General features: G+C 37.9%; 1 protein-coding gene across 4 annotated transcripts in view; it reads left to right on the forward strand.

Annotated features, from left to right (window-relative positions):
• The window catches only part of LOC134790939 (adenylate kinase isoenzyme 5), a 53,672-nt gene that overhangs the window by 25,171 nt on the left and 5,841 nt on the right, over positions 1–22,660 (forward strand). For 2 of the 4 annotated variants that reach the window (XM_063761954.1, XM_063761955.1), the window contains 6 exons: positions 13,747–13,995; positions 14,899–15,009; positions 17,498–17,628; positions 19,364–19,580; positions 20,359–20,523; positions 22,217–22,349. In XM_063761954.1, coding sequence (XP_063618024.1) covers positions 13,747–13,995; positions 14,899–15,009; positions 17,498–17,628; positions 19,364–19,580; positions 20,359–20,523; positions 22,217–22,349 — 1,006 coding nt within the window. The remainder of the gene's footprint in view (positions 1–13,746; positions 13,996–14,898; positions 15,010–17,497; positions 17,629–19,363; positions 19,581–20,358; positions 20,524–22,216; positions 22,350–22,660) is intronic. The other 2 variants (XM_063761957.1, XM_063761956.1) reach the window with 1 other exon arrangement.

Raw genomic sequence — 22,660 nt, forward strand, 5'->3', positions numbered from 1 at the left:
ACGTCTGATGTTTGAAATTAAATTTTCATTGAACTATACTTATTGAATGTCATATTCTTCAAATAAAAATGTTAGATGCTCGTGGCTATTTAAATTTGTGGGGCTGTGTAAAAGATATGGTGTACCAAACCAAACGGAATGTGAAACTGCGGACGAAATGAGACAAAGGCTAATTGGTGCTTTCTGCGGAGGATAAATGACGAAGAGCATACACTATATCGCATGTGCATCGACATACTCGGGTACGGGCTGCGGCGGCGTTGTAATACACGGAGGTACATTTGAACACCGTATGTGAAAAGAAGATAGTATTAAATATTGGAAAAAAGTAATTATCTAAGAAAGTAATAAAATTGTTTGTAATATTTTCGCATGCATTTGATTTATTTGACATTTATGCGTCATTCATACATCATTGCGATACTGTCAACGATCGGAAAAAAGTGTAAAGTCCCGAGCTTTCCCGACGGAGATCCTTAATCTAGCCGTCATGTGCACATGCTATAGGGTTATCACCACAGTTAAAAAGTAGTATTTTTGCAATTTTTATTTTTTACTCAATTAACGATTCTTACCATTACCAATAGTCTCTGTATCACTTAAACGACCTAATACTTCCGGGAAGGATCGTCGTGCCTTTCCACCCTGTATATATATATATTTCGAGGATCTCGAAAACGGCTCTAACGATTTCGATGAAATTTGCTGTCGAAAAATCGATCTAGCTAGGTCTTATCTCTGAGAAAACGCGCATTTTTGAGTTTTTATATTTTTTCCGAGCAAAGCTTGGTCTCGCAGATATTCTTGTTAATTCTTAAACGTTTACGTCACAATAGGTTTCATTCATGAATGCACTGACGTGGCAATTCAAACGGTTTGTTAAAGAAAACAGCTATTTTTAACCGGGTATTTTTGTCACTAGTTCCGTAAAGTGGAACAGAGCTTGAAAAAGTACACAATTTCGTTTGCACACAATAAAAAAATAAGTGCGAGAAATCGCTCGCAACGCAAAATTCTGAAATGTCTGAGAATGATAATAAAAATGAGAATTAAGTAAATTAAAATATTATGTACCAAAATGCAAAAAATAAATAAAAAAACGTTTTATAAAGTTAAAAATGATAATAGCAAGCCGTTTGTCTCTATTAAGTTCCTGATGATCTTTTTTTCTGCTTGTGAGCGAAATTCATTTCAAAAATCTGTTATTTTTTGATATATGATAGGTGTTGGCGACTGGCTGGCATAGGTACGACATCTTCTATAAATTTTTATTTATTGATTTATTTCCACACTTACAACTATTTTTACAGGTAAACCTAAGACAATAGTGTAACTATTAATAAAAATATCTAAAGTATGTTATTTCGTCTATAACATAATATATACAATGCTGATATTGTGAATTCATTCAAAGAACATGAGAATATGTCAACATTTTTCGCTATTATATTGAGGGTCCGCACAGTGCGCGTCAGTTATGCGTTTATGAAATTATGATTTATGACAAGTCTGTATATTTTTGATTTTTGTTGTGTTCTATGTCAGTAAGTTTGCTTAACTAAGTTTGTCTTAGTAATCATGCTATATATTTTGCTGTTATAACATTTATTAAAATAAGTATTTACTAAAAATTACGCGATTCATCATCATCACCATACTTCAGACTTCATACATCAATAGGTATAATTACTCTCTGTTCACTAATGAATCAGTGAGTAAATGAATAAGTGTGTGCCATCAAATTAATTACAGGTTTTAGTATCAAATTTATTAAGTACCATCACCAGACATCGTAAACTTTCTAGCATTTTTGGTGCAGCGGAGCGGTTTTAACGGAATTGGTATAGATAATTCCAACTGAAATGGTAAATTAAGGTTAATATTAACGTAATTAACGCTAATTAATCATTAGGGTTGAAATTGTTTATACCAATTCCGTTAACACCACTCCGCTGCACCGAAAATGCTATAAAATTGGCGATGTCTGACCATCACGCTCCGCGATTGTTGCACCATTTAGAGTCCTAGCTAAATTGGTTGTTCATTTAATTACTTACGCTATACAATTTCCAATTTAACCAGAACTCTAAATGGCATAACAATCCCGTGTGGTACATAATTTAAAAAATCCGAACGCCGCTTAACTAGTTTCTTTGGCTTTAGATTTACCCTTAAACGTGACAATCAACTTGAACGATTACGACCCACGAACTGAGAATGACCCTGTGAATGATGAATATCTTATAGGCAAACGGTCTGTCATCATGACCGTACAGAATTACAGATTGTGTGTCTACGTATATAATATGTATATGTTTAAATTGTAGAAGGGCTGATTTAGATGGCGCGCGAACTCGCATGCGATTTTAGTTACATTACGGACTGTTGGTTACGTCCAATTCAACCGACCGATCAAAAACCGCAATGTAAAGAAACTCGCATGCGAGTTCTCGCATTGTCTAAATGAGCCCTAAATTATCAGCCGGAAGATCAGCAGCACTGACTTTTAGGTTAGCATTATGCTAAGGGACCATTTCGTGGTAAACAAGGGTATTTGACTGTATTTAAAATAAATTATTTTACAAAATGCATGAAATAAAGCACCAGAAGATTAATAGAGAAACGTAGACAACAGTTATTTTTACACATAATTTTAAAACCCGTGTAAAACTATAAAGAGTAGGGAATTTGATCGTGATGATGTCACATGCAAGTTTTTCATATAAATTCCATAGTATCAAATCGTTATGACTACTTATGAAAATTCGAAAAAAGAAACTGATATGACTAGTAGTCAAATACCCTATACGCACATGAATTTTATGTTTAATTTCTTTGTCTTATACTTGTGTTAGCTATAGTAAGTTTATCTCGAATACTTAACTGCAATGATTAAAGTGTATACTTAACATATAGGTACCTATGTATTATCTGCTATGGTGTCTATGTTTCCAAATGCAATGCTAACAAACGGTTGTAGCTACCTATTATGAAAAATCTTTACTTTCAGGCCACTGCCCTTAAATAAATCTTAAAACTAACATACAGTTAGCAGCAGAAGTTGCTAAGCGGGAGAGGTGTTCAAAATTACCTTGACATGCTCTTATTCTCTTAACAATAAAGTCGCGTCAAGATCATTTTGAACCGCTGGCCCGCTTAGCAACTTCTGCTGCTGACTGTACATAATGATGTTCGACCTCTATCTTGTTCAACTCTTTCACGTGTTATTTAAAAAAAGAATAACCTTGTCCAACCGATAAAGTCACTAACTTCTAAGCACACAGGTGCATTTAGTATTAAAAAAATAATAAGCGGTCCCAAGGAGGCGAGGGTGGTCATTTTCTAATTTAATATGTATGGGCGGAGCCTTCTAGAAATTACTACGTTTATTTACGTTTTCTATTCTATTGATTACTAGTATTGTTTACGTGATTTGTGCTTAAAGACAAGTTGTCATAAAATTTAACTAAGTAAATGAAATAAAAATAAGTTTAGTAATAAATACACAATTCTGTATTTTTAGAAAGTTTTCTCTCTTGGTAGTAAATACATGAATTTTAGACATCACCAAGATACGATAACGATATGTTTAAGATCTAACCTGTCAAATTTGACATTTGCGCGATTCTGGAGATACTCTTGAACGATTTCCTCAGGATATGACTTAGAGATCCAATTCACATCTAATAGATATCTTACGCTATCTAACGTAAAAGTGACATTGGTTGCCCGAATTGCGCTGCAAAAGAGAACTAGTTGATATCTAAACTATAACGTATCTAGAATGGATCTAGTACGTTGTGAATATCTTGAAGTTCTAATACGGCGGTTAGACATTCACTAGATATGAAATAGTAAAGATATGTGACGTTCCACGGCAAAAAGTACCTTATGGCGGCTGCGCTTACGCTATTATTGACGCCGCTACAATATTCAGCCGGGGCAATGGTACCTTTTGCCGTGGAATGTCACATATCTTTACTATTTCATATATGGTTTAAGAACTTTATTCTCAAAAGGAATTTACAAAATTCGCTTCCTTGAGAATACAATTTTTATAATATATCTTAGGACTAACGTGCAGACAATGTAAAATAAATAAGTAATTATTAAGTACAAAACATTAGTTTGGTAACAAAGTGGGTAAAAATACGTTCCTAACCGATATCTAGTGAATGCCTAATTCATTTCCCGAATCGCGCCGAGCGCCGACAGACGACTGACGAGACTGTATACACTTCTGTTTACAAACTTTTACTTTACTTACATTGTACGAGTTATATACAGGGTGATTCAGGAGACGTGAGCAGGACTAACACTGCGCATTTCGTAAATTATAAGCAACTGTTTCGTATCAGTATTAGTGATGTTAACGTTAATTTTTTAGTCTGTTGAAAAAAAAAGTTATTAATTTATTTACGACATGCATGGTCACCCTAAAATTAGAATACTAAACTACCGATAGTCTGTGTCAAATTGAATGTCATCACGGTCTGGTTACTTTTGAAAACTCGTATACCACTCAAGTTTGACAGTTTATTTTCTTCGTAATCAAAATGCTGTCATTACGGTTAAAGAGGTTTTATGTTTATTAATTATGTCTTGTAGGGTGACCATGATTGCAGATAATTAAATTTGCCCTCACCAAAAAGTTAAAAAATAGGAAAAAGTGTGGTTGTTTCACCTAAATACGACGGTGATCGATCAATTATCAGTTACTGAGTGTGCAGGCTTAGTCCTGCTCACGTCTCATGAATCACCCTGTATATCTCTGATTATACCTATGTCTGTGTAGGTACATAGGTACCTATGTAACTAAGTATGTTTTTTCGGGTCAAATCTTGCAAGTTAAATTTGACAACGCAATATTATGGTACCATCGAGCTGATCTGACGATGGAGACAGGCCACCTCCATAGAAACTCTGTGATAAAACAACGCAACCTAATTGTGTTTGGGGTTATTAGAAATGTCTCGATGAGTATTAGTTGCCTGTGGAAAGAAAAGTACAGTTAGCGATAAAAGCTTGTACCAAAAATGAAATTTGTGCCAAAAACTACCTTTATCAAAGATTAAGTTCCACTTGCACCATCCCGCTAACCCGGGGTTAATCGGTTCAACCTGGAGTTACCATGGTTACCGGTACATTTTGACACTGGGTTAACGATTTAACGGGCTAACTTCGGGTTAGTGTGATGGTGCAAGTTGCGCTAAGAGTTTTGTTTGTAAACTTTATTGTTAATGTGTGTAATAAACAGTTTAATTTTTTTTATTTTTTTTTTATCAAGAAGTCGGAAAATGGTCGCTTCCTGGCGTCCGAGTCATGGGCGGTGACGCGACAGTCGAAGGGCATCAATAAAGCAGCGCGATCGATCGACGGTCAACGTCCAATGTCACCGATGGTCGCTAAACGACGCCGACAACTATTTACATACGGTTACGTTTTCAGGCCGTAATGTCCTTTGGTATAAACAAATAATAATTGTAATGATAATTTAACCTTTTTTGTGGCGTGGCATGGTGGTGGCACAGTCTATATAGCCATTCGCGGGCACCCGAGCTGCATACATCGCTGTCGTCGGCATCGCCATTGTTAGTAGCTCGGTACAAGTCAAAGGCCGTCGAACCACTTACTTTTTACACTGTGGAGGTGGTGACAGGCATACGCAGCCCTACTGTATACGCAGTTGACATCAATATATTCCGCACATTTATTAGAGTTAGACCAAGAAAAGTCTGCAGCGATTTTGATAGCCCACGCAGTGCAAGTGTCATTTTAAATGTCAAACTTCTATGAAATTATGACGTATTAATAACACTTGCACTGCGTGAGCTATCAAAATCGCTGCGAATTTTCTTCGTCTAACTCTACTTCTCATTGTCGATTTAACAGCCATAAATCAAAGCATTTTTTTTATATTGCGCAGATCATGTCACTACACTGGCGATCTTCTCGAATATCGTCTTACAATCGCAACCAATAGAGAGTTCAATAGGATCCCTTTGTTTGGCATAAAGTTTTAAGTCATAAGTCATAATGTATTATTTGTCATATTATCATTAGTCCTAAAACTTAAACCGTTAACTTTTCAGGATATTCGTAAGGTTATTATATAGATAGGTTAGGTTAGGTTTGTTTTATGGCAATCCTGAAAAGTTACGCGTTTCAGAACCAAACAAATTATGACTTACGAAAATTCGGACAAACAATGCATTATGACTTAAGACGAAACAGGAGCTGAGTTTTAAATATTTTAGGTAAATATACCCGTCTCGCTAACGGAAGCGGCACCTAAAAGTAGTGCGATAAGGACAAGGCGAAAAATCCTGCGTAAAAATCTCAAAAATCGAGGTTTCGTACTCCTCTGTTTCCTCCTCCAAAACTTAACCAATCGTAACCAAATTTGGAAATCTAAATGATTATGAAATTATCTGTGTCGGACCGTTTTGCTTTTTTGGCTAATTGATATCAGTTTTGAATGCCACGCCTCTCATTGCGGCATAGTCAATTAGGCCATTTTGGCCATTTTTGAAGGGCTCTAGCGCCTTAAAAAACAAAAATATAAAAAAAAAGCAAAACGGTCCGACACATATATTGATAATATTAATCTGTGTTGAAAAAATCATTACTCTAGCTTCAAAAACCACGGAGGAAAACGAGGAGTACGTTTGTATGGAGAAATGACCACTCCCGTTGGCTCTCGACCATATAGTTGTACAATGTACAGTCACCTGCAATAATATGTTACACAACGTAGGCCGCAATAATATCTGACACGATCTTATTTGTGGAGCCATAAGAGCGTGTCACATATTTTTGAGGCCTTCGAAGAATAACATATTATTGCACGTGACTGTACTTTAAAGAACTTTGACTACCATGACCAGACTGTAAAAACAAAGTATTTACGTCGTCATACTACCATCGATAATTCATAAGAAATAAACATAACTGCGTGTATTCAAGACTAACAACTACTTAAAATAAATATCGAATACATTCGTCGTTGGCTCTCTGTGTCTACAAAACATTAATAGGCCAATTCGAGTTTCAGTTATACGATCTGTTTTCGATATGATACTGATCTGTCAGTGTCAAAAGTGACGTTTTTGGTTCAAGAAATGCCACTTTTGACACTGACAGATCACTAGAACAGTATCATATCGGAAACAGATCGAATAACTAACACTCGAATTGGCCTGTAAGTCATCGATAATCACGTTAACGTCGATTTGACACTTATCTATAATAAAATAAAGTCTAATATGGCTTGACGTGATCAGCTATCGGACATTCTCATTAATGTTGTAGGTGAAAATTGTATGCTTTAAAGCTAGGCACGAATTATGTTTGTATTCAAATTAATAATGGCTTATAAGTTTTGGGCAGAGTTTTGTTAATGGTATAAGTAATATATTTTGAGGGTATCTAACTAATATCATCACTATTCGAAAATCGAGAGACTGTAACGGTCGCGAGAGTTAAATATTTGTGGACAATGTTAAGATCTATTTAATAGCCCTAAACTAAACGAAGATTATTCTATGAGTATTACGCGAATAACTCGAATAGATTAAAAGTGACATTTCCTCACACAAAAAAACGTCACTTTTGACACTGACATTTCAATACCGCTGTGACTTCTTACAAGCAATTGATCGAATCGGGCCGCGTTAGTCTGTGAGATGTGTTTCAAGGCATTACTTGAAAAAAAAAACCGGACAAGTGCGAGTCGGACTCGCCCACCGAGTGACCACTCGTTCCGTACTTTTTAGTATTTGTTGTTATAGCGGCAACAGAAATACATCATCTGTGAAAATTTCAACTACCTAGCTATCTTGTAGCTATCACGGTTCATGAGATACAGCCTGGTGACAGACGGACGGACGGACGGACGGACGGACGGACGGACGGACAGCGGAGTCTTAGTAATAGGGTCCCGTTTTACCCTTTGGGTACGGAACCCTAAAAACTGATAATTGTTTTTATTTATGATTGGTTTATTATTCTCTTTATTCAATTAGGGTCTTAGGTTAGGGTTTTACAATGTGAGTATAAAAGTAAAATATAAAAACACTTACAAAACATAACAAAAATATATAAACACATTATAAAAAACCTAACCTAGGGTGCCGCCGGCAGCGGGGCAGGGTCCAAGCTGCCGGTGGTCAGGGCCGCAGAGTGAGGAATCGACGTACTATACGCGCCGTGTCCAAAATTATTATTAAGGCGTGCTTTCACTCAATGCATTAGGGCCGGTCGTGTGGTAGTTGTTTACCCAATTACGGCGTCATTTCCTGTGTAAGCCGTGTTTTCGGAATGGTCGGCCGATAACACTAGTCATACCTACGTCACGCGATTGCTTTGGTCGACGTTGTTTGCGTGGATTTCAATAAAACACTGCTAAAGTACGTTTTAACATGTACTAGCCACCCGCCCCGACTTCGCGCGGTTTAACAAATACACCTAAACCTTCCTCAAGAATCACTCTATTGATAGGTGAAAACCGCATGAAAATCCGTTCAGTAGTTTTTGAGCTTATCGCGAACATACAAACACACAAACAGACGCGGCGGGGACTTTGTTTCATAAGGTGTAGTGATAATGAACACAATATTAACATTGTAATATTTGAGTCATAAAAGTACTTAAAAAATTGTAGTTTATGTTGGCACTTGTTTTGAATTTGCTCGGAATAAAAGAAATGACATATTTAACTTTTAATGTTAGCGGTCGAAATGTTAGAAGAAAATCTAATTTTATTCAACAAACGTGTCACTTTCTTGTCTTGAACCATAAACATAAACAGTCTTACTTAGAATCATATTCAAATTTAGCATAATAAAAATAGTATAAATAATATCCCAGCAAAATAACAAAAGCTACCTAATAATTTAAAACGACCGTACACAAAGCATGTAAAACCAGCCGTGGGACCCAGCATGTGTTCAAGATATGTCCCGTAAATTCTTAATGCCCGGCACAGTATACGTGTCTTCATAAAATATTAGCTTTACAGGGCATAATAGGCATGCATTTCTTGGACGTTTGTCTTTCACGATGATAGGTATTGGTGCATTGTGAATGCATGAGACCGATGAAGACGTTTGCTTGTGACGCAAATGCTCAACCATATTCGGAAACAAATTCAATTCCAATGAGTTTGGATAAGAATGAGTTTTTAGATGAAAAGGTATGCTTTTGTTCTCGTAGCGTCCCTTGATAGATGAGAATGATGTTGTTATAAATTACCTTGACCTTATGTTATAAATATAACTTTAAAAAATATGTCTGGTTTAATTCAGAAAAGTATAATACAGTACACTTATACCTAGACCTACCTACTTATTAATTTCATGTATCATATCGATCATACGAAATAAAATACAATAAAAGATGTTGAAGGGACCACGCCAAAAATGCGCCTTGAGTGGAAAAACGTAATAAAAATTTGATGAACATTGATATGGCAGCGGCCAATGTACGAGTAAAAATAAATGGTGTATTTTACGCGAAAAATCGTATTTATAAACGAGATCATAGAAAGCGGATTTTAATGTCGACGTCAAAGATAATGTTGCTGACATTATTCTTCTTATTACAAAAAGCTGAAAAAGTATATATTTATCTGTCTGTCTGCTAAAGTGTAATTAATAAACCACATATACAATTTTTACAAAAAAAACCGCATTTAACCGATTTGCAAGACCGAAGTGATCCCATAAGAGCTCCGTCAACAAAGTTTTGTACGGAGCACTAAAAATAGGCGATTATCAATTTACAACATAACTGTTTATATATATACAATAAAAGTACAAATATGAACTTAATCCTATAAGGGCTTTATTTCGGCTAACCTGTGAGTAGTTGGAAGAAAAAAATATTTATCACCTACCAATGCACGATCCAGAATATGGCTCCGGTTAAGTAACTTGAAGAATACTTAAATATACTTTTTGCCTTTGTAATACGAGCTCAGGAGGTAGATTATAACACTCATATATGAGCAATAGCTTTCGAAGAACTTGTTATTACGGTTTTCCGTATACAAGATAATAATAAGTAGTTAGTTAGACAATGGTAAGATTATTTGTGATTCTCTTTCATTTTCTTTATGTTATAAAGCAAGCTGATGTAATACCCGTTCTTTTGCATTGTTGATTTTTCAAATAATCCATGCGTGTGTATTTCTATGACAGTTTTGTGGCTATAGTTCGATTTTTTTTCGCATTAGAAAAAAGGTAAACAATCTTGACGTGTAGTTTTATTGAAAAACACTTTTTAGTAATAAGTCACGGCAAATATGTAACAATTATGAATCATATACGGTTATTTACATTCTTTTGCTTTCATAAGTAATAGTTATTGATTTTGAAAAAGCGTTTTTCAATTAAAAGACACGTCAAGATCGCGAAGTCTTTTTTTAATGCTTAAAAACGAACTATAGGTACCTAATAGTAATAAATAATAAATGAAATTATAAAAATAAAACGTGTTGATAACCAAAGTTTTATGATTATAGCGGTTGTTAGGGCTACAAAATACACACGTTCATGTCATTGTCAACTAAAGCTTTTGACGATGCGTAAAATACTTCATTCTTGCTATTTTTATACGAAACAGAAAAAAACCCATCTACAAAACTATTATGTTAAAGTATCATCATATATATAAAATTGAAAAACCAGAACGGGATAAAAAACGAGGGAAGAAGCGAGATGGCGCCTTACAAATTTCTAAAAAAGTTTTTGGCACGTTTCTCGAATACGACACACGTATGATAAGAAAAACCTGTTCAAATCAATTATCTACATATGGGAATAGAACTAGACCATAAAAACTATCGCTTCCGATGCGTATTTAATTTACAATAAGAAAAAGAAATTTTCATAACAATCTTCATTTTACGACATCGGCCATTTCTCGGCAACTCTCGGTTGCTTTCGTTTGGCGGTGCTACAGATTAGACCAAATAATCCGTAAGTTATAGTAAACTAAATTATGTTTGTCATGTTGGTATACAGGTATTTCTGAGTTTTTTTACACGAAGTAAAATAAAAAGTGCTGTCAACCTCAACCTTCGTCTATAGAGCCCATACGAGTGATTTATGTCATATATGACTTATCATTCTTATCAATCAATGTAATTTCTATATTATTATTATCAATTTGTGTTTTGTTCTTCGAGCAACACCGGCTTCCGACACATCGGAAGGGAGGGGCCCAAGCGATATCTCACCGTACAAATCTTTCTGCCATTTTTCGCGGGGGGAAAGGTGCACACAGTCGCACTTCTCACACACTTACATACAAAATCCAATCTGTAATGACACAAATACATAGAAAATGACACACGTCAAAGACAAATCTTGCAAACCTCGATCTCTTTTTGTGTACGGACGAGTGACAAGTGTCACAACACGCACACTAACACGTTTTCGTTGAAGTATGTTATTGTATTCTGAGAGATGAGAAGTCGGATTTGTCGCTCGACCGATCCGCAATTTGTACTGAGCGAGCAAGATCGATAAATCCAACAATTACATGAGACTAAAATATAATAATTGTGTTTGAATGTAATTAAACGTATGATATGTAAAAAAAAATATAACATGTGAAATGTAACACTTTGTTTTTGTAAATTTGATGTCCCCGACCTCTTTTTATAACAAAAAACCGAGCAAACAGGCATTTTTGTGCAGCAGTGTTCACGCGCGCGTCTGGACTCGGTCTAGTGAAAAATCCAAGTGCAACTAGTTTTATTACCCGCGCTAGATTAGATTGACGCGCTAATCTTGTACCTCGGCAGAGGGGAAATAGTGCGAATGCCGCCTCCCTTCTGTGTTGCTCGAAGGTTTTGTTGTTTTAAATTTATTTTTGAGTTATATTATTCAGATTGACTTTCACGGCTTCGGCAAACATTGCCATTCGTCCGGGGAACGGGCTAAGAATGCTGAGATGGGCCAAAAATACAAAGTTGATACTTTTAGTAAGTTATGTAGGTAGATTAAAGTGCATGTTCAGATATTATTGAGCGACCTGATAAAAATAAGCAAATGTACAGTCAGCAGTCAGCCAAATATCGTAATATAATTTTGTTGCCATAGAAATAAGGATGTGGTCCGATATAGTGGCGAAATATTGAGAGACAAAAGCGGCTAAATTCAGTGGTGGCTCGGACACTTAGAGAGAATGGGAGAGGATCGTGCCGTGAAGAGAGTGCAGGTACTTGGGACAACAAAATGGGAGACGCCCGAGTGGACGTCCTAGGTACCGCTGAAACGACGTAGTTGCTCAAGACCTGCTCAACCTCGGCCATGGCGACTGGCGAGAGCTATCGCAAGACCGAGAGGACTAGACTACCTATGTTTGTATGAAAAGGCGATTTAAGGGCGGTGGTCGTCCATATTCGTCTTAAGGCGAAAATTACTCTAATGAACGTTTTTGCAACTAGGCTTATAAGAACAAATAATAATTTTATCTTGAAACAAGTTTTAAATAAATACGTGTAGATGAAAAAATACAATCTTGCCTTTTATCAAATCACATCATTTTTTGACAAATTTGCGAATTAAGTTATCCAAATAACGGCTACAAATAAGAAATCCCTATCACAGTTTTAAACCATGGCAGGGTTGAATACATAATAATGTCGGTATTTAACTAAACATAAGACGAACTCTTTATTTCATTTACGCGAGCGGAGCTGCGGGCCCGTCTAGTAATCAATAATCAGTGATCAAACCGTATCATATCGAATGGTAGTGCAAAAATAATTTTGCAATTCGGTTTTGGAAAAGATAATACCTATTATCTTTTAAATAGATATCTTCATTAATATCAAATTTAAAAAAATAAATGCAACCTAAAGTGTAATTCTATGGAACTTGCTAACTATGTAAACAAGCCGCCATATTAAAATTGTCCCTGAATGTCAATTGTGTGACTTTTGTTTACATAGTTAGCAAGTTCCATAGAATGACACTTTACAATCTTTAAATGTACCATTTTATTTCATAATTAACTCTATAATATAATTATTAAAAAGACATTGGTTATTTGTTACATTTCATACCCTGCTAACATTGAATACTGCTATAATAATATACCTACCTAATTATTTTTTTCAATTTCACTATCCAATTCCTATAATCATGTATATTCAATCTAATAAAAAATGTATGATCAAACCCTATAATAGCGGCCATTTTCTGTACACTTGTCCGAGTTAAAATTTCTAAGTAAAAAATAATTACAATGCCAAGTTTCATATGACACATCGATATCAAATAATCAGATATTCAGAGGCGTGGAGCTGGCCAGGCGTTTATGAATTTTTCGTTAGTCGGGTTGAACGTGCTGGATGACCTAAATATGATGAACAGTTATGCTGCAATTATTTCTTGGGCTATTGATTTGTGACTTCGGTAAAAGGTAAGTAATTGGAGTAATTAAGAAGCCTTCAATAATAATTATGTTTTGTTGGGAAAGTTTCGACGCTGGGTCGAAATAAGTTTGGACAACGCAACGCAATAACAATGGAATAGTCTAGAAAGAAGTTATGGTAATAATAGCACATGTTAGTAAATTATAGGCGTTTATGTAATAATATACGTTACGCGTTACGTTACGCGTTACGCTGAATCGAGTTTATCATTTTTTCCCCACCTCAAAAAATGCTAAGCGCCGCTAAAGAAGTTTTCACTTCAAAAATAGGAATACAGTAGAAATATTCTCAACCCTCAGGTGAACGGCGAGCGGAACCCCGAAGAAGTCTACAAGGATTTCCGCGCCGCAGTCCTCCAGATCCTGGGCTCAGTCGAAGACCAGTCAACCATGAACGGCGTGAGCGGTGTCGGCGTCGGGGCCGGCGGGATTCCCGGCGAGATCGTCGGCGTGGAGCCCGCGCCGCAGACAGGCATGCGAGAACGAGTTAGGGCTGAGGTGCTGCCGGTGATGCCGGTCAACGGGGATGCGAGGATCACCAGTCCGAAGGTTAGTAACTTAGTATTGACCAGACATCGTAAATTTTATAGCATTTTCGGTGCAGCGGAGTGGTGTTAACGGAATTGGTATAAACAATTTCAACCCTAATGATTAATTAGATTTAGATTTATTTATTTATTTGCTTAGATACAAGAATGGGATGTTACATAATATTATTCTTAGGTGTACTGTGTATCTTGCCTGCATGCATGCAAGCGTGCAAATCAAATCAGTCTTAAATTGAATAATAAAAATAAATAACATAACAATGAAGCTTAATATAAATTAATAATTAAAATATCATTTTTGTACATCTCAAGATATCTCAATAAATAGCAATACATTAGCGTTAATTACGTTAATATTTAACCTTAATTTACCATTTCAGTTGGAATTATCTATACCAATTCCGTTGACACACTCCGCTGCACCAAAAATGCTATAAAATTTATGATGTCTGATAATTACTTACGTACTTACAATGATCGACAGTATTGTTGTCATATGGCCATTAAAAAACACTTCTTCATTGTGAAGTTTTCTCTGAATTTTATGTTATCCCTATTAACTCAGAACCCCAAGCTCTTTTCATCCCACAGGAAAAAAAAGTGTGTACATTTTGAAACTTTACTCTGTGTTAGCGCCATACAAATTATATGAATTATTGATTGTTTTTTGGCTCTGAAAAATTCTAAGAAATAAGATCTGAAAACCTGTCAGTTCTTTATAACACATTTCCATGACCAAACACATTGGAACAGAAATTTTGACCTTATTGCTACCATACCCTATGGGGTAGGGGTACCCTATGGGGTAGGGGTACCCTATGGGGTGGGACATATGGGTGTCATATTAGACAGAAGCGAAAATCAAAATTCATGATTGCTCATTCTGATTGGCATCCCTGGCTAGATGGGTACGCAACGCACACCAATCCCCGCCCAGAGAGAGGAGCCCAGGCCCGAAGTTCTGCCCATAGCCCATATGGGCAACGGAGATATACCCAGAATGGTTAGCCCTAAGGTTAGTTTTCTGTGACTGGTGTTGATGTCTCTTTTCTATCTTCTCTTTCCTATTTTGTACTCTTCTTCTTGTTGCACTACTGTGTGTGTGTGTGTGTGTTTTTCTTGTTATACCAATAGTTTCTAACATTTTTTAGGGTTCCGTACCCAAAGGGTAAAACGGGACCCTATTACTAAGACTTCGCTGTCCGTCCGTCCGTCCGTCCGTCCGTCCATCCGTCCGTCCGTCCGTCCGTCCGTCCGTCCGTCCGTCTGTCACCAGGCTGTATCTCACGAACCGTGATAGCTAGACAGTTGAAATTTTCACAGATGATGTATTTCTGTTGCCGCTATAACAACAAATATTAAAAATCAGAATAAAATAAAGATTTAAATGGGGCTCCCATACAACAAACGTGATTTTTGACCAAAGTTAAGCAACGTCGGGAGTGGTCAGTACTTGGATGGGTGACCGTTTTTTTTTTTGCTTTTTTTTCGTTTTTTTTTTTTGCATTATGGTACGGAACCCTTCGTGCGCGAGTCCGACTCGCACTTGCCCGGTTTTAAATAAATAATCCACATCACATATCACATGACAAATTCCTGAAAACATAATTTTATGAGAAACATTTATTTAACAAGGAGAGTTTATCGTGCACCCACAATCTGTGAGATTGTATATTTTAATTAGCTTATTAAGGCATAAGGTCGATAGGTACTATGTTTGCTGTCTGACTATATTTATAAGAAGAATATAGGGTAAAATGATAAAATCCGACACAAGTTCTGCGGATGTTCGACAATCTTAAAAGTAAAAATGAAATATCTTCATAAAGGGTTTATTCCATTTACCTTTTTATCGGACACTTTCTACTGATATGCTAATCAAATTAGATCCAAAAATAGCGTTTTGAAGAATTAATTCCCAGCAAGCTGAAATCGTTTTATTAAACCTTGCTGGTTGTGCTATTGTAATTGATAGTGCGTTCATTCTAAATCAAGTGGTTTGGCAATCCAAGGAAAAATGTATTCCCTAAGGCTCTCAAAATTTATTCTCAGCTACTGGGATGGAGCAAACTCGGATCACACGCATTTAGGACCAAATGAAAGTATTTAAATGATTTCCAGCTTGTTGGGAATTAATTCTTCGATAAAATCTAATTTGATTGGCCTATGAAAGAATAGTCCGACTCAGCAGAAAGTGCCCACTGAAAATGATGATAAAATAAGCCTATAAGGAATCTTTGTAGACCAGACAATGTTCGAAAACGTGTTTAGAAGCCAGACCTTGACCCACTCACGGTATACACCTGACGCTCCCTACTGTCTAAGTTATCGATGTTTATCGGAGCCATTGTCTCTTAGGGGTAGTTAACATTTACTCACGTAAATAGTTGTACACTCAAGGTATTAGGTAAATATCGACAATGTGCCAACAATATGTATACACGACCTTACTGCCCATACGTTAAGATATGTACATATTTTTGTCACTTTGTCCGTTTTGACATTTTATACCAACCTTGATTGTACTTTAAAATAAATGTTTTTCACGTAGGTATTATTAAGTAAAAATAAGCTTGAATATGGCCTACTGACTTCGTGGTCTCGGAGAGAGACTTGGCAAAAAAACAGACAATGTGAGTGTTGTTTCTGAAAAAAAAAACAGCTCGTGTGTGATGTGCCTATAGATATAACTCTTTGCTTATAAGCAAGTATAACTTATAAGCTACCAACTCCAATGTTTTAATTAAATCAATTTAATTTCATTCCTGTTAACATAATTGATGCTTATTGCATGTAGGCCATCTTTTTGTATTCTTCTGCGTCCTAATTCTTTAACAATAGCTCAAGTTGCTCTATTTTCGTAAAAAAGTCTTGAGACGGTACAACAATAGGGATCATTTATCACTTCTCATAGGCGCGACAGAAGGTTATTGGGTACGATTTTTAGTTGAATTCAGTCGTATCGGACTGGCTTTAGTTCTAATACGAGTATGTAAATGTATCGCAAAAATAGGGGTACGTCGTACGTCTGTTTGTAATGTTAACCTTTCAATAAGACAAATTTCTTTAATAGTTAGGTATAGTTTCTTCCAGACTGTCTTATTTAAAAGATAGACAAAGAGTGTCTTTGTATTACGCTAGTACTAGCACCCAAAAGAAAGGAATGAGTATAATTTTCCTGGTTCTTACTGACTGACAAGTTGCCAGAGAGTATAGGTAATTATGTGGTAAATAATAATTTCAACGTTGCAGTCTGGCGTAAGTACCTAGTTAATCAGAAATTAATAGACGTGTGTTCTTGTTCTTCTATCAAATAACGTATTGTATTGTCTTAAATCTGTCGTTTTAGCTTACTGCTTATATTGTCTTTTTTCTCTGTCTCTCTGTCTCTCTTTCTCTCAAAGCTTGCTTTCTCTATCTTACAAATATCTTAATTTTAAAGATTCTCTTTACATTAATTAATTTCTCACTCCCTGCTGAATATTTGTTTTCCTTCATTCCAGGCTGAAGTAATAAGAGTGAAAGGCGCATCAACGACACCAGCCATCTTGTGGGTGGTGGGTGGACCGGGCAGCAACAAGGCAGCGTTGTGCCAGCGATGTGTGTCACTACGGCCAGGATGGACGCACTTTAGGTAAACTTGACAAAATATAATTTCTCAAACAACTTGTATGATACCTCGGTGTATAGAGTCGCACCAAGAAAAGTCTGCAGCGGATTTGTTAGCCCACGCAGTGTAAGTGTTTTTTATACGTCATAATTTCATAGAAGTTTGACGTTTAAAATGACACTTGCACTGCGTGGGCTATCAAAATTGCTGCAGACTTTTCACGGTCTGACTCTATTACATTTCTTTAACTAATATATCTCAGCCATTTGCTTCCTTCATTGAGATTGTACTTTTACAATTTGGTGCTATGACCAGGATAATATTACATTTAGAGTTAAATCAAGAAAAGTCTGCAGTGTTATTTATACGTCATAATTTCATAGAAGTTTGACGTTTAAAATAACACCTGCAATGCGTGTGCCGAAGGGTACACGGAAAGAACAAGTCTCGTCAGTTACTCTGACAACATTTTGAGTTACCGCGGTTTGAAAAGAACGATGTACATAATTGACCATATTTTTTTCGTCTACAGGGCCCAGTTTTATAAAGTTACAAGTTACAGGTTACAAGAGTACAGGCTACAGGCACCTGTAATGCACTGTGAACGGCTACAGGTGTCTTATAAATACACATAGATAATTACAGTTGTAAAGAACCACGGTCAATCTCGATTACATGTGAAATCTACAGGTGTGAAGGACATCACTATTAAAAAAAAAACGTCTGTCATAGATACTCTGTGCTCTACTAAATGCTGTGTTATTGTTTGCTGTAAAATATTAATAATTATTGGAAAAATGCCCTGAAATGAAGGAAAAATCGAGTGGTTGAGAGCGGTGTTCGATGCCAAGGATATACTTTTCGGGCCGTTTTCAGATTCAGATTAAGTTAGATTTCATGAAATATTTACCTAATAAGTAAATGAATACTGTTTCACATTATATTATACAATGTATCGTTTCGGTAGCGGGTCAAAGATAAGTACGCTGTGTATCGAAAATTATGAATAGTACACTTTACCATAGTGTGAATGCACTATACTTAAATAAAGAGACGAATGTTAATAAATCAATCCTTTTCCGTTTCCTAGTAGATAAAATAAAACGATATCATCAATAAAATCAATATCAAACATATTGTCACTTTATTTCCTATTTACTATATACTTCAGATACATTAACAAAAACTGATAAGGTCAGTGCATGGAAATGTATGCATGCCCTGGCAAAATCGTTGGAGTTGGTGCCTAACAATAAAGAGTAAAGTTTAAAATCGCTCAGAAAACGAATAATTATAATTAAAAATTAAGAATTACAGGACTCAAGACGTATGTCAGTTTTTGTTACAAGTGTACCAATCTACACTTGTAATTTACAATATTTTTATAAAACGCTTGTTCGATTATGAGTTTAAAACTATTAAACTCCCATATTTTCGTCTATGGTTGAGCTACAGGCACTTGTACCTGTAACCTGTAAAATTGTAACACAGTACTTTTATAAAACGCAAATTGTAAAAAACGGAGCAAGTGTTGCCAGTAAACGCCTGTAAACTTGTAACTTGTAACTTTATAAAATTGGGCCCAGGTGTTTTTAAATTAGTTAAATATTTATGATTACAGAGGTAACAGAGGCCTTTGTCGAGAGACAAACGGATCTACAGAAAGTGGCCAAGGCCCAAATGATAGAATACATTACCCACCAACGAGCAAAGTAGGACCATTTTACGGTATCCTTCATTTAAAATTTGATGTTTACAGCCTCGGCCAACGTCTGCGTTCCCTCGCCGACGCCGGCGGCGGGCCGGCGTCCGACGGCGCGCTGGCCCGCACCGCCATCAGCGGCGGGGAGCTGGCTCCACGGGACCTGGTGACGCAGCTGGTGCGAACAGCTGTCGTGGAGGCTGGACGAGGAACCGGGCTACTGCTGGACGGGTATCCCAGGGATTTGGAACAGATGGAACAGTTCCAGAAGGAGGTAGGTAGATCAACCATAGTGTCCTAAGTCCCGATGTCAAACGACATTAATCAAATCGAATTTTGAACTATAATGGAATAAAAGAGGGTTTCAAATTTTTGCAATGACTCTGGGATTTAGGAAGTTAATAAACACTGGGGATGTAGTGTAGTCGTGGCAGAGGCAGACCGAAAAAGAGATAGCTAGACGACTTGGATGCGTTCCATCGGGATTGGCGGGATCTTGCTCAGCACAGGGAGGATTGGAAAGGGAGAGGGGAGGCCTTTGCCAAGCAGGGGGGACCACATAGGCTAAACAAACCATTAAATAGGTGGAAATAATTGTCAGTGCTTGATATAACAAAATTAGAATGTTTCTTATCGTTTCCTTCATCCATATTTCATTAAATCATTATCATTTTGACGACCGGTCTGGCCTAGCGGGTAGTGACCCTGCCTGTGAAGCCGATGGTCCTGGGTTCGAATCCCGGTAAGGGCATTTATTTGTGTGATGAGCTCAGATATTTGTTCCTAAGTCATAGATGTCTCATGTATTTAAGTATTTGTATATTATATTTATCGTTGTCTGAGTACCTGCAAGTCCCACACACTGATTAACAGTCCGCCGGACGGTATCGGCTTGTCAGTTAGAACAAAATTATGATAGTTCCGAACAACTGACAGGCCGATACCGTCCGGCGGACTGTTAATCAGTGGGCCCCTTTAGTCAGTTTGTGTAAGAATGTCCTTATAATATTTATTTATATCCATCGCATTAACCATGAACCTTCTATCGGCAGTTCCGCGTGTCACCGCGCATGGTCCTCCTGGACTGCTCGAAGCTGCAGCTCGGGCGCGGGCGGCGCGACGACTCCGTGGCGGCCTTCCGCCGGCGCCTCGAGGTGTTCAGGGAGCTCAGCCTGCCCATGCTGAAGACGCTGGACCAGCATCATCGGCTTGTTATCGTGAGTTAAACATACTTTAGAAATAGAAATAGAAATGTATTTGCCAGAAATGTGGTAGGTACAGAAATAAAGTGTTAACATGCAATTTTGCGAGTTCAGCACATTTCGCCAATAAATAATCTATAGGCATGCAAATTATGTGTTTTTCCAAGTCGGTGGTTATGAATGGATAAGGGGCATGGCACAATGAGTCCGATTCGCACGTCCGACGTGCGAGGACGTCGCTATAATACGCGCATAGCGTTATTGTCTCGCTCAAACTTCGGAGTGACGTGCGAATCGGACGCAGTGTACCATGCCCCTAATTAGCGATTGAATTGTTACCTAAAGAAAGGAGAAAAAAGGAGCATATTAAAATCGGGCATCTCATTAGCAATTACGTATTCATACCCAAGAGAAGAGACGCCAATTTAATATATTTACTGGCAAAATAGCATTTTAACTCAATGGCTGTAAGGAATAGTATGATCGCTGTGCATAGAGAGTGAGAAGTGTGAGGATCTGAAAGAAAAAATCCTTCTCATAAATATTTACTTAAACAGGTACCTATAACATTTTTTACCAAGCTCGCTATACTCTAAATTTTACATTAAAGGAAAAACTGGAAAAGTTACGCTTCCGGCAGAACTTCGACCCGCAACCTCCGCAAAAAAAAAACCCAAAGGCGTCGATATTAAACTTTCGTGAGACATGTTTTAAATTGTTTATACGACAACGGTTTCACTCACTTGAATTTTTAGTCGCTATTGGCGATATGTTTCGGGCCCGTCGGGGGTCCTTCCTCAGGCGCTCGTGCTCGCGGCGGCTGCAACTCGTGCACTGATCGCGCCACCCGCCTTGCCGCTCCCTGCGCGCGCGCTGACAGAGCGGGGGCGGGGGGCGCGGTGCACTCCGCAGCCGGAGTTGTCAGGTCAAGGTCTGGTAGGGCGGCTGCATCGACCGGCGTCAAGCACACTGCACTTACTATGTCCCCGCGATCGTCACAACGCACTTCCCGCCTAATACCAGGTATTATAATAGGCTTCCATGCTGGTGGCAACATCCAGCCTCCGTCCCGATTGAAATTGGACGCCGCCCTAACTTCAATCGGGACGGAGGCTGGATGTGCATGGAAGCCCGGCGTGGAGGTTGTCATGAGGGATCAGTGTGTGGTGTCGCCCTGCATACTACCTTCGAGAGGGGGAGCTTCGGCTCCAGGGCCTTCGGGTCCAAGGAGGGGACAGCCTCGGCTGTCGGCAGCAGGCGGTGTTCGCGGTAGAATGCTCTGCGATCCCGTGTTCACCGTCACCATTGCTGCGAGACGGGCATACCGTGGAGGGTTTAGTCGGTATTTGGCCCCTTGGCCACGAGTCCGACATATCCGTCCTAGTTCCCCGGCTAGGCGGAATGCCTAAATGCATTACTCCACGAGCACGAGCACGAGCGTCTGAGGAAGGACCCCCGACGGGCCCGAAACATGTCGCCAATAGCGACTAAAAATTCAAGTGAGTGAAACCGTTGTCGTATAAACAATTTAACACAAAGGCGTGTGAAAAATAAGGAAAGGAATGGAAAGATTTGCGACGTTTAGGTAGGCTTCCGTAGCTCAATTACTCAATTCAAGTCCTGCCGGTGCCGGAAGCGAAACTTTTTTCATTTAATATAAAATTTTGAGGTATAACATTGATGTAATTAATTATTTTCCCGTGTATAGGTGGATGGTGACACAGACTCGTCCGACGTACAAGCGGAGTTCATGAAAGTAGTTCAAGAAGAGATGGAGAAAGCGGAGGCCATTGCGACTATGCCGCCGGAGCCGACGGAGATGCCGCCTACTCCTAAATCAGGTACGGCAATCTACACTAAACGAGAATCTACACTACATCCCTGTCACACTTACGTACGAATTTACAGGTGCGACAGAGAGGCAATATGTCGAACGTGGTTCGCGGTAGGCCCTCGGTTGTGCCGCCCGAACGAAGGTGAAAAGGCGTGACCAAAATTCACAGGAAAAGAAACTCTCCCTAGACTTAGGGCCTGATTCGGATTATGAAATAGACATCTAATTAGACATCACCAAGATACGATAACGATATGTTTAAGATCTAACCTGTCAAATTTGACATTTGCGCGATTCTGGAGATACTCTTGAACGATT

The sequence above is a fragment of the Cydia splendana genome, chromosome 5 (genome assembly GCF_910591565.1).
Source record: "Cydia splendana chromosome 5, ilCydSple1.2, whole genome shotgun sequence".
Lineage (NCBI taxonomy): Eukaryota > Metazoa > Arthropoda > Insecta > Lepidoptera > Tortricidae > Cydia > Cydia splendana.